This window comes from Etheostoma spectabile, chromosome 15 (genome assembly GCF_008692095.1).
Source record: "Etheostoma spectabile isolate EspeVRDwgs_2016 chromosome 15, UIUC_Espe_1.0, whole genome shotgun sequence".
NCBI classification, from domain to species: Eukaryota; Metazoa; Chordata; class Actinopteri; order Perciformes; family Percidae; genus Etheostoma; species Etheostoma spectabile.
The window spans coordinates 16,705,455-16,717,369 of NC_045747.1; the positions used below are offsets into that span (position 1 = coordinate 16,705,455).

General features: G+C 38.2%; 2 protein-coding genes across 3 annotated transcripts; both read left to right on the forward strand.

Moving 5' to 3' along the window:
* The first annotated feature begins 57 nt into the window (after positions 1 to 57).
* On the forward strand, positions 58 to 6,359 carry zgc:153292 (uncharacterized). The gene is made up of 12 exons (XM_032537982.1): positions 58 to 349; positions 1,034 to 1,235; positions 1,600 to 1,632; positions 1,881 to 1,999; positions 3,537 to 3,648; positions 3,873 to 3,905; positions 4,010 to 4,042; positions 4,157 to 4,390; positions 5,158 to 5,261; positions 5,789 to 5,954; positions 6,044 to 6,106; positions 6,275 to 6,359. Exons 1-11 carry the CDS (start codon positions 285 to 287, stop codon positions 6,086 to 6,088), a joined length of 1,146 nt encoding a protein of 381 aa, XP_032393873.1. The 5' UTR covers positions 58 to 284; the 3' UTR covers positions 6,089 to 6,106; positions 6,275 to 6,359.
* Positions 6,360 to 7,773: 1,414 nt separating this feature from the next.
* On the forward strand, positions 7,774 to 11,915 carry elob (elongin B). Of its 2 annotated transcripts, XM_032537987.1 has the most exons (5): positions 7,927 to 8,036; positions 10,516 to 10,613; positions 10,705 to 10,839; positions 11,421 to 11,529; positions 11,754 to 11,915. In XM_032537987.1, the coding sequence occupies exons 3-5, from the start codon at positions 10,717 to 10,719 to the stop codon at positions 11,864 to 11,866; spliced, it is 345 nt and encodes a 114-aa protein (XP_032393878.1). In that variant the 5' UTR covers positions 7,927 to 8,036; positions 10,516 to 10,613; positions 10,705 to 10,716; the 3' UTR covers positions 11,867 to 11,915. The 2 variants fall into 2 exon arrangements, with proteins under 2 accessions (XP_032393877.1, XP_032393878.1); XM_032537986.1 differs by lacking the exon at positions 10,516 to 10,613 and having other exon boundaries at positions 7,774 to 8,036.

An 11,915-nucleotide genomic window follows, 5' to 3' on the forward strand; every position in this document is an offset into this window, starting at 1 on the left:
TGTGTCGCTAATTAACCACCAAATGTCGTTTGCTATACAACAGTGTTTGATGCTAGACAAGCAAAAATATACGTTTATATACTGTTGAGTACAATGCACTTATTTTAAGATTAAGTCTATGGCTTGTTGTTTCTGGTTTTTAAACAGACGAGCGCATTTGAGGCTATTATTTTGGAAATACCGACCGGATGTTGCAGATTTATCATTGTTGGTCACTCAAACAACTCTATCTTACACACAAAATCAGTTTGTTTGTTCGTAAATTAAACGAAATTGTGTTATAAATGGGAAGATATAAATGTGCGTACAACTGCGAAAACTCCAGCGAGTCAGATGTGAAGTATTTTAAGTAAGTATTAACGTTTGTCACTCATAACGATTTCTGAATAGTCAAGCTAGCTAGCTAACATAAACATTAGCATGAATCACACGAATTTGAGAAAATGATACAGGGTGAGCCTAACTTTGTTCAGGCAACTGTTTTTTTTTATAATCGTTTTTAATGATTTTTCAAGTAAAAATGCCAAACATTGCCCGGTTCCAGCTTCTCAGTTTGCGGTTTGTCTTCGTTTTATACCATTGCAAGAGTTGAGAGTGGAGGCAGACACCTCAGCTCAGCTGTTTCCATCAGATCTAGGGCTAAACAATGCAGGCATGATCGAAGGGGGGGAAATAACTTTTAAATGAATGCTCAGTGCAGTAAAAAATATTATACCCTCTATAACACAAGTGTAAAAATAGGATTTATTGGACAGAATGGACTTTTATCGAAACATACCTTAACAAAACATTTTCATCACTTTGCAACAACATTACAAAACTATTTTGGATGTATTTTGCTTACATCCATAATGCCAGAAATAAACAATATATATTTTATATTGTACCATACCTGCTTCCTTTCATTTAAAAAAAAAGTCTTGAGTAATGTTTTACTATGAAGAACTAGAACTATTTGGTAAACGTTTTTAAATAGAGTTCAGTATTGTATTTCTGGATCAGGACTGTTTTAAGGAGTTGTGTGCTACTACAGGTTTCCCTTGTACAATCCCCGAAAACTCAAGAAATGGCTTATCAACATGAAGTGGAAGGACTGGACTCCATCTCGCTTCTCTGCGCTGTGCATCAATCATTTCGAAGAACAATACATTGACAGAACAGGCAAATGTGTGAAACTTCGAGAAGATGCAGTTCCCACCATATTTGCGTCCCCTGGTGATGTACAGAAAAGAAAGGTTTGTATGTTCAAGTTTAAGACCTTTATTTGTCCCCAAGGGGCGATTAATTTTGCTGCAGTAGCAAAAAAGTTGATATACAGTACATGACAACAACGTTGATTAAAAATACAGGATCAGACCAAGTAGGGAAATAAATGCCACACCATTAAAAGTTTAATTCCAAGTGTACCTTATGTACAGACGTTACCTATTCTTTACAGAGTATGTAGTTATTGTGTATCTGTGGATCATGTAAAAAAAACAAACATCAGCTGCCTCATTGAGTGAAAAAAAAGTAGTTTCAGATAGGCCAGAAGCTTTATGAAAAGAAATCCTCTTTATTTGTTTCTGATAATTCTCTAACTCTGTCCACCTGATGTAGCCTTCCAGCAACCCAAGAAGTAAAATATACAAGGTGAGAGCCTATTATATTGACATGTAATTGTTACATTTCTGTGATTCAGTTGTCATTGTTGTCATTTTAGCAAGCTTGTTAGTCCTCTTTGATGGACCTCTCTTGGATTGGGATTAGAAATCAAGGTTATTGCATTCTGTTTGTACTTCACTTTAGCACACTTTAGTCAGGATATTAAAACAACTTATAATCACAATCCATACACATTTATGAACAGAGTGTGTTGTTTCTCTGTATTGTGAACCCAGCCACCTGATGTTAAAGGCTCGAAGGCGATTCCAGCCCAGTCTCAAACAACCACTCCTGCCACAACAAAGAGAAGAGTCCAGAACAAAGAACCCAGACAGACAGAAGAAGAGCCTGCTGGGTATGTTACTATAGACAAAGAAGTAGTCTCCTTACTGTCCACAGTTTTGTTTTTCTCTGTTGGGATAACATTTCTATGTAATGTTGTACAGAGCTAGCTTCTCTTGAAGATGCTGATCAGCTGTTCTTCGATTTCTTCATGCCAGATGGCCATTTCTTTCCAAATTGTTGTTTTGCAATTACTCAGATTGGCAGAGGATCGGAAAACACACACTACCACTGGTCAAAAGTTTGGGGTCACTTAGAAATTTCCATTGCATTCCATTATAGACCGAATACCAGCTGAGATCAGTTGCATGTTTTTTTCAAATCAGGGCAGCAGTTTTCAGATTACATTATGGATTTACATAATTGCAAAAGGGTTCTACAATGTTTTCTCAGTTATTTCTTTTTTTTAATTTTGTCAGATTAGTGAACAGAATGGGCCTTTGGAACATTGGATGAATGGTTGCTGATAATGAGCAATGTAGATATTGCATTAAAGATCAGCCCCCCCACTCAGATCAGCTGGTATTCTGTCAATAATGGTGTGGAATGGAAATCTTTAAATGACCCCAAACCCTTGATCGGTATTGCATGTCATAATTAGAAAGTTCTCTTAGCAACCACTCTGAGAAGTAAAATGTGGATGTTAATACATAAATCTACTGTCAATTCAGTTTCAGTCCATGATTCTTTTGTCACTCTTCTCGTGGTTTAATGGTGTGGAATATTATCATTAAAAAATATTTACTTAAAGATGCTGTTCTTAATCTTTAAAGACTGAATGTTTTAATCCTGACATATAGACTTCTGCCTACAAACTTTGTTTTTTTTAGTTTATTTAAGTTTCAATTTCATGCCTGCGAGCTCACTTTTGCAAGCCCTGAGACAAAACATGTCATGCAGATGTGTTTGTGTGCACTCGTCAAGTTTTGACAGGTTTACTGCATGAAGAGGCCTGGAAAGACAACAGAGAACTCACGAGAGAGAGAGAGAGAGAGAGAGAGAGAGAGAGAGAGAGAGAGAGAGAGGGCATTTATCCTCTGACTATCCAGTTTATTTAGAGCTGCTAAAGTGAGACAGTTATCTAGCTACTTGGCTAGACAGAATTTATTGCAACCCTTACCAAAAACATTGGTCATTTTCTTGCATTTGTATGATTGCACGAGAAGCCAAGAGGAAATGTATAAATTAGGGTTGGAAGTAATGATTATCTTCATTATCAATTAATCTGCCCATTGTTCTCCCAATCATCAAATGTCAGAAGGAGTATTAAAACATTAGTCCAGAATGGCATCTTTAAATTTCATGTTTTGTCCGAAACCTAGAATGAATCGGTTTAATAACATGGAAAAAAACAAAAAAAGCAACAAAATCTTTATAGGACTTGTAACTAGAGAATATTTTGTATTTCTGCCAGAAAAATCACAAAGCATTTGATCAATAATCAAAATAGTATAACTGAATATTTGATCAATAGTTTCAGCTACATCATGTTGTACCCATATGGATTGTTGCTTCCTTTAATGTGTTAACCTTTTATGTTTTATGTTCAGAGACAAAGACCCAAAGAAGTCAAATGATAAATGGAGGATTATAATAGATGAAGGGCTCATGAAGATAAATTCCTTTCCACATTTTTTCCATGGAGATTACTGTGTACCACGGGTAAGCGATATTATATGTTCTAGTAAGATAACTTATCAGTGTTTAAGAACTTGATGGTCTCATCATGTTTATTTAAATTGTGTCAAGTATGATATGACATTAGGCAAATCAAAAGCTTTTTGTTGTCAGAGTTTTACTTTCAGTATTGCAGTTTATTATCAAATACTGTTGTCTTCATAGTTCTATCCAATTTGTTTAAGTGTATTTTTCACATGCACCAACAGGATATTCAGTGGGCTCCAGATGATAACTTGAGTGTGAGTAGTCCTCATGTTCTAACATCACAATATTTTGTATTTTATACTCTAACTTTTATATTATGAAGCATTTTAAATCAACTGTCCGTCTGTAACGTTCACAGACAGACTGTGAAGATCCTGATAAGGTGATAGAGGCAAGTTACAACATGATTACCGGAATGTAGTGCAACATTAAATACAGACTAAAGTGATTGGGATTGTGCTGCCATCACATTGTATTTATGCATGATGTGACGTTGTGATGGCAGGTGAAAGAGCCGTGGCAGTGGCTTGGCCTGGATGTCAGAGGACCACTGCCTCAAACACTGAACGGACACAAATACATCTTGACTGTGACAGACTACTACTCCAAGTGGGTGGAAGCTGTGCCTATGCAGTCGTGTCTCCCTCCAGATGTGGCGAAGCAGATCGTGGACATCATCGCCCACTTTGGATACCCATTAAGTATCCTCTCCAGACTGCCTCATGACATAGTCCACAAAGTGAGTGCAATGTTGCTTGAACTGCTCATATGTTGTCATATAGAGATATTGTTAAGTTGTAGAAATGTATTGACTTCTAATAGCTCTTATATTAACATCCAAGTTGCAATCGGACATATGCCACTTTTAAAACAGAAGTTCCTGAAAACCAAACAAACAAAGATGCCACTTATTAACCAAAGTCTGTCAATGAAGGTTCAATAAAACCTATTGTAAGAGATATAGTGGTATATTGTCCATGCACAGTATGTATAACCCTCATAAGACTCTGCAACCCTGTTGTTCTGATCTTCTTCTGCAATGACATGAATGTTCGCAAGTTGTTAACATGTGATCTTTACCATTTCTACCATGCCATTTAATTTGAATGCAGCATATGATTTGTTATTGCCATTTTTATCTTGGTTGAAATATCCATGTGCTCGGATTTATTTGACTATCCAGCACAATTTCTCCTTGCGGGATTAATAAAGTATACATTATTATTATTATTATTATTATTAGTAGTAGTAGTAGTAGTAGTAGTAGTAGTAGTAGTAGTAGTAGTAGTAGTAGTAGTAGATGATATCCATGTTGCTTAGAGTATTGGCAGAAAGCCGCAGGAGTTTTCAGAAAGACTAGAGAAAAAAAAGTCCACTGAGTAACAGATGTGAGTGGGATCGTAGCTTGCCACACATTTTGTTTTATAATAAAGTATTGGTGTTACATTGTGTCCCAAGCAGCCAGCATTTTTACGTACATATAATGTGTGAATGTATCCATGCTAGATCAACAGAGAACTGAAAGATCAGCTGAAGGTCACCGTCACTCTTGTCGTCTACCACCAGCAGACGGGCACCTTGGATTTGATCACACAGCAGCTGATTGACAGGTCTGACTTACCAGTGCAATGACAACTTTGCAGACAATATTCATTCACATATTACTATATCTGTATTGCATTGATGCATTTCCCAGCTCCAACCATATAGTGTTCTTGACCAGCTAGCCAGAAGAATATAGAGAGTAATATTGAAAACACAGTAAGGCACCCGGATAGCTCAGTTGGTAGAGCGGGTGCCCATGTATAGAGGTTTACTCCTCGACGCAGCCGGCCCGGGTTCGAATCCGGCCTGCGGCCCTTTGCTGCATGTCACTCCCCCTCTCTCTCCCCTTTCATATCTTTGACTGTCCTGTCAATTAAAGGCCTAAAATGCCCAAAAAAATAATCTTTAAAAAAAAAGAAAAGAAAAACACAGTATCTCAATAAACAAGCACAGAGAAAAGTTTGGACAAATCTGATATTGTAGCTCTTCTCAGCAGCATGCAAATATATGCTTGGATTTTTTTCTTTTGAATTGATAAATGCATTAAGGAGACACCTATAACTGAAAATTTTCTTTTGCTGCTCCCCAACAGGATGGTAAGTGATCTAATAGAGGAGCATGCAGCTGACTGGGATGTCTACTTGCCTGCCAAGGTTTTCAGTCTGTGTTTCAAAGAGCACTCAAAGACTAAGAAAAGGCCATTTTCAGTGCTGTGTTGTAAGGGCCGGGAGCCCATCCAAGCCCCCAGAGAACTGAATGTAAGTTTGGGTTTTGAACATTTGTGTGTGTGCGTGCGTGTGTGTCTTCTGTAAAATGACTCTTGTGTTTTTGACTCTTTGTTCCACAGTATGCTTATTCCAAGATCCGAGAGTGTGCTTTCGTGGTTAAATAGATATTTCAAGTGTATTTGGTGAGTTTAATATATTTTTGTGCCATTACATCATTTTATATAATAATCTACGCTTTGCTGGGGTCATGGAATTTATGAAAAAACTTGGCATTTTCTCAAGGTGTTTTCCAGAAAGAGAGAGCCTGAGAAAACAATGGTCATGTGACACTCAGTATTTCTATTTTTCAGGTCAATTGATGTGGAAGCGAACTGTGCTTGGTTTTATTAACAAACCAGTATTTTTCAGTCATGGGAAGTATGGAAGGATTTCATGGAAAAGTGCTGGAATTCAACTGTACTTCAGGGTCACAGTGGGAACATGGTAACCCTGATAGTTTGATCAGGATGGGGATTTAGTTGACTGGACAGGTACGGCTCTGTGACGCTTTCATCCTGTTCAAATATACAGTATTTTGTTATTGTTTATCCATCAGCTCAGTGTAAGGCCATTTTTTGTCTTGTATCATACTTTTGGATGTAATATTTTATTTCAGATGCTAATGTTGTATAATAAAGACTTGCCTTATAAATGCAACAAATGTAACAGAATGACCAAGCGAGCAGTTTGGTACTAGAGGGGAAGTCAAGAGGTCAAGTCATGACAAACTAAATACAAGTCTTTTCCAAAAGTTTAGAAAGGTGATGTTAATTTAGGCTTGAGCCATAGGAGTCTCATAGATAACACATCTTGTAAGTTAGCCTCTTGTTTATAATGCCACTAAGTGGTATTTATTAATGTATATATATGTATTTATTTATGTGTGTGTGTATGTATGTATGTATGTATGTATGTATGTATGTGTGTATATATATATATACATACAGGGGCCACTTACAAATTCTACTCGGTGTTAGACAGAATACCAGCTGATCTGAGTGGGTGGCTGATCTTCAATGCAATATTTGCATTGCCCATTATCAGCAACCATACCTCCAATGTTCCAGTGTGTGTGTGTATATATTCTAATTCTAATAAAATTCCTTAATTCTCTAATTCTTTACCATCTCTTTCTGTATCACATATGTTGATGCGACCGCTGACCAGCCAACCAAGCCTAATGCCATAAACATAACAGGAAAAACAAATCCTGATCCTTCACAGCTTGTGGCACCTTGCTTGAGTTGTTTTTCTCAGCTGCTGTTAGTTCAGCTGCCCCACTCACTGCGGTGACAGCTGCTATCAGGCTGATAGGACGAAATGAAGGCCTCCCACATAAAAGAACCAACCAGTGAAAAGAAAGACCTGTTTGTTTCACCAGGGAGGGGAGACATGATGAAGGTCTGTGGTTGGTCTGATGATGAAGCTCTCTTCAGTGTATTAAATGGGCTTTGATCCTACAGTATGGTGCCTTGCTCAAGAGCACTTGACAGTGCATCTCTCCAGCTATCAATCCACACTTTAGTCCTTATGGGGACTTGAACCACCGACCTTCCGGTTCCCAAACCAACTCCCTAGGACTGAGCTAATTAAAAGAGAGTTTGTGAGTGTGTGTGTGTGTGCATCCATCATTCTTATTTAGTTTTTTTCTTGTGATTTTCAATTTATACAAAATTAATTGGCATTGTTGGACGGAGCCTGAGACCTTTTTGTAACTGTTTTTTGCATTGAGAATAAAAAACGTGAAACTTCAGGCAAAATAAGGTGTACATGGTATGTTCCAGATTTGAAAGTTAAGGAGACACTGAGAACAACTGACCATATTAGGGTACTAGCTCAGACGTGTATGGAAAGGAAACAGTAGATCAACTTGCTAAACAGTCGTTGACTGTGTCAACAATAACATGCTCCGCCCGGTGGCAATTTGCCGTTAAACGAACATACAATACATAAAGTTCAGGTACCGCCATCTTCTGGTTGATGTGGAAGTTGTGTTGCTGCTGTGTGATCTCATAGTTGTCGCTGTGCAGTGGAGGCGTTTTATTTTCTGTGTGCAACCAACCGCAAGAAATGGTGAGTGAGGAAAACGGATACAGCTCGTAAAGGCCTGTTAACTAGCCAAAACCTTACTGTAATTAGTCATTAAGCCATTCTCTATGCGTTAAAATGTGTAATGTAACGTTAAGTTGCTGAACCGAGCTTGTCACAAACAAACGGTCATCCAAAAACTGATGCCTTTGTTTAGCTAACCCTTGGTAACATGGGTTAGCTTCCCCACGTTGGTTAACGTCAACACAGTAGCTGGCTAGCTCATGCTAGCTGGACATTGCTTTATAATGCTCGAATTGATAGCAGGATTGGCAAACAACGGTCCAGACAAAAGAACTTTTTAATTAACATTGTTTTAGATGAGTGACAGCTCAACCAGCAAACTTTGCATAGCTAGCTGTAAAGAGGCTAACTAGCTAAAGTTGTCAGCATCTGCTGGAGCTCGACTAACGTTATTATCTATAAAACATCATAGATACAAACACTTGGTGTTAACAGTTAGCGTTACATGTATGAAGTGTGTTTAGTATGTTGTATCTTAAGAGGGGACAGTCTATTGAGGAAGCTATTCCAGCTAACGTTAGCAGCTGTTTTAATAACGACTAGCGCTACCTTAGCAGCCACAGCTAAGCTAGCCTGTCATGATGCTATTTAGCAGCTGCCGCACCGTGTGACTTTAAACGCCTTGGTGTGACGTTCTGGAGTAGAGGTGTCTTTTGGTTTAAACCTAACAGGCTTATCAACTAACTCGCCAAACTATACTGTCACTGCCAGCTTCCCATCAGTGTCACACAGCATAACCCCCGCAGAGTTATAACCTGGCTAGTAACGTTACAGGCAGTTGACGTTCACAAACAAGAAGCTTCTAACCTTACCTAATGTGCTGCTTTAAGTTTTACCAGCAGTGGTTATCACGGCACTTTTAATTGTATGTACCTTAATCTAACATAACCTAACCTAAGTGTTTGAGTTGACTTTATATATGTCATATTGTAAGTTTGCATTGTCATGAGATATTCAAACGTTACAATAACTTTGTGTCGCGTTTTTGCTTTTGCATCCTTTTGTGCAGTGGCTCAGTATACTTAAGATGTTTTAATTTTAATTTGCAAATGCAGTGGTGGAATCATGTAAATAGTGCATATACTCAAGTACTGCACATGAGTCAAAATTCAAGGTAGTTCACTTTACCTTTTACTATTGACATTTTTTTCTACTACATTTTTCTGGCCGCTTTACTTTTCAGATTACAAATTTCTATACCCCTCCTGTCCAGTGAAAACCACCTATGTCCAGATGTGTTGATTTAGAGTGTTTCTGATGAACGGACCAATGAAGTATTCCTTTGTGTTGAGGACTTTATTTCAGATAGATTAACTGTTCAAACACACTTTTGGATTAGCTGAAAAAAGCATTCTCGCAAGATTGAAAAAAAGTTGACTTTTTAGAGATGCGTGGTTCTTGCAGGACAGACAATGCTGCAAACATATGACGATCTTTGTGTGTGTGTGTGTGTGTGTGTGTGTGTGTGTGTGTGTGGTTGTGTTGTGTTGTGTGTGTGTGTGTGTGTGTGTGTGTGTGTGTGTGTGTGTGTGTGTGTGTGTGTGTGTGTGTGTGTGTGTGTAAAGTTGTTAAAATTAGCACATCCTTAAACATTACATCAGTAAAATGCAACATGCACATTAATGCAGCAGTACTATTTCTCCAGATGCATCATGTATGATAGTAAAACACTGATAATTAAGTAAATGTTGTTGATAATTTCAATTACCTCCACATAAAATGCTTGTTTTACCATGGCATATAATTCCAAGTGTCTAAAACTTATGGAAATAATCCTACAAAGGTCCACACATTTTTTTTTTTTTTTTTTTTTAAAAAGAGTAAGATCCTTTTTGTTTAACATAAAACATCCCCAAAATTGCTGTTGGCCAAACCCACCAGACTCCATTTAAATAAACAGTAGTCATTTCAACGTGTAATAAATAGAATAACAATCTGGGCATGTCAGTGGCAAAAACAGATGATTAAGTGGATGCAATTGACGATTTGCCCTATAGGATCAAATTGCAGCCCAGTTTGTGGCTGCTGGTTACAGCTTTCTCGCTCAATACTGGACCAATGTCAAATATTTTTGTTCACATTAGTCACTGAGACATTAATGCATGGGAAAATAGGTTCCAAGTGGAAAACCCCCCCACCTGGAATTATCCTTTTTAGGTAAGGTTTTAAGGGCCGGACTTTTACATGTACTGAAGTATGTTCAGTTTGGTATTAGTACTTTCACTTAAGTAAGGGATCTGAATACTTCTTCCCCCCACTCTGCAAATGATAAAGCTTCTGTCTGCTGATTGCAACACTCTGTGGAGCTTTTACCTTTGAGACGACCAGTAATAGCTAGATTGGGTGAGTGGGGCTTGTGGGTGTGAAATGGACAACGGGATGCTATTATAGATGAGACATACTGTATATGTAATTGAAGTCTTGGCTTTTTTTTTTCTAGCTTTGGAGGAACCTAATTAAAACATGAGTTGTTTCAGGGTGTATTGGGCCTCCAGAAATTTACAGCTTCCTCCTGTTTGAGAAAATGGCATTTACAAGGTTAACAATGACGTTTTACTGAAGTGAATATTCTTGAGAATCATCAGTGTCTCATTTCCAGTCTTTCCTCTGTCACTTGATCTCACTTCAGGATGTGTTTCTAATGATACGACGTCACAAGACAACCATCTTCACAGATGCCAAAGAGTCTACCACAGTCTATGAACTGAAGCGCATTGTTGAAGGCATTTTAAAGAGACCACCTGAAGATCAGAGACTTTACAAGGTAAAGTATTTGCCTTATTAAGTAGTGTGACGACCAGTTAGTGGACCACATACATATAGCCAACAGCTTCTTGGTTTGTTGTCATTGTTGCTCATACCCACCAAATCTAAATTCATGGTTTAGCACTGCCTGATTAAGGTGAATGTTGTGGTAAGCAATATGAAAATACATATCGCTTAGACACATCATGATAGGCTTGGAGTGGCATTTTTTTTATAAACCATTTTTATATTGATCTTACAACATAAAACCTACACCCATCGATGTTAAAAAGCCAAATGCAAAGTTAGGACAGCTTTTTACCTGCATCCTTTAATTTACCCAATAGTTACACGATTCTTCCAGCTTCTATCTTAAAACTTAAATGGTACTGAATACAAACTTGTGGGCTTAAAGGGATGCAAGTAGTTTTCACAACAGAGAGCAGTGTGTGAAATTACCAGTCCGTTTTACTGCAGTCCTAAATCTCTTTAGACACCTGATGCTGATGCAAATGCTGATGTAACATAAAAATTAAAAAGGTAGTGAATGAACAACTGACTCTACACTACTCTTATCATTTTTTTCTTCTTCTTAACCAGGATGATGTGATGCTTAATGACGGTCAAACTCTCGGAAATTGTGGCTTTACAAATCAAACAGCCCGACCTCAGGCCCCAGCCACAGTGGGATTAGCCTTCCGCTTGGGGGGTAAGTAGTTCATTCCTAAATCTACTCCATATTAGACTATTTTCACTTTGTTTTATAGTCATGGCACCATCTGTTGACTTGTTTTTATTTTGAGCCACTCTTAGTTAATTCTGAACTGAGCAAGTTATTTTGAACCTAAGTAGCTCTGATTTTCTGCTCTGATTTCCTTTATGTATCTTCTCTCCCCCTCTTTTCACTGTCGTCACTTTCCCTGTCGTTCTCAGATGATTCATTTGAGCAGCTGAGGGTCGAGCCTTTCTCCACTCCCCCAGAGCTCCCTGACGTCATGAAGCCCCAGGACTCGGGCAGCACAGCCAACGAGCAGGCTGTACAGTGAGGGAGGGGGCAGGGAAACGAGAGGGACGCACAGCGGGTCAGAGGGAGGA

What these genes read in the sequence shown, in the direction of transcription:
- elob (XM_032537986.1), top strand. An exon ending in AAGATCAGAGACTTTACAAG is followed by an intron (nt 10,840 to 11,420) that starts GTAAAGTATTTG and finishes CTTCTTAACCAG; the next exon opens with GATGATGTGATGCTTAATGA. An exon ending in ATTAGCCTTCCGCTTGGGGG is followed by an intron (nt 11,530 to 11,753) that starts GTAAGTAGTTCA and finishes TGTCGTTCTCAG; the next exon opens with ATGATTCATTTGAGCAGCTG.
- zgc:153292 (XM_032537982.1), top strand. Translation starts at nt 285, where the DNA reads ATGGGAAGATATAAATGTGCGTACAACTGCGAAAACTCCAGCGAGTCA. An exon ending in ACAGAAGAAGAGCCTGCTGG is followed by an intron (nt 2,000 to 3,536) that starts GTATGTTACTAT and finishes TTTTATGTTCAG; the next exon opens with AGACAAAGACCCAAAGAAGT. An exon ending in ATCCTGATAAGGTGATAGAG is followed by an intron (nt 4,043 to 4,156) that starts GCAAGTTACAAC and finishes TTGTGATGGCAG; the next exon opens with GTGAAAGAGCCGTGGCAGTG.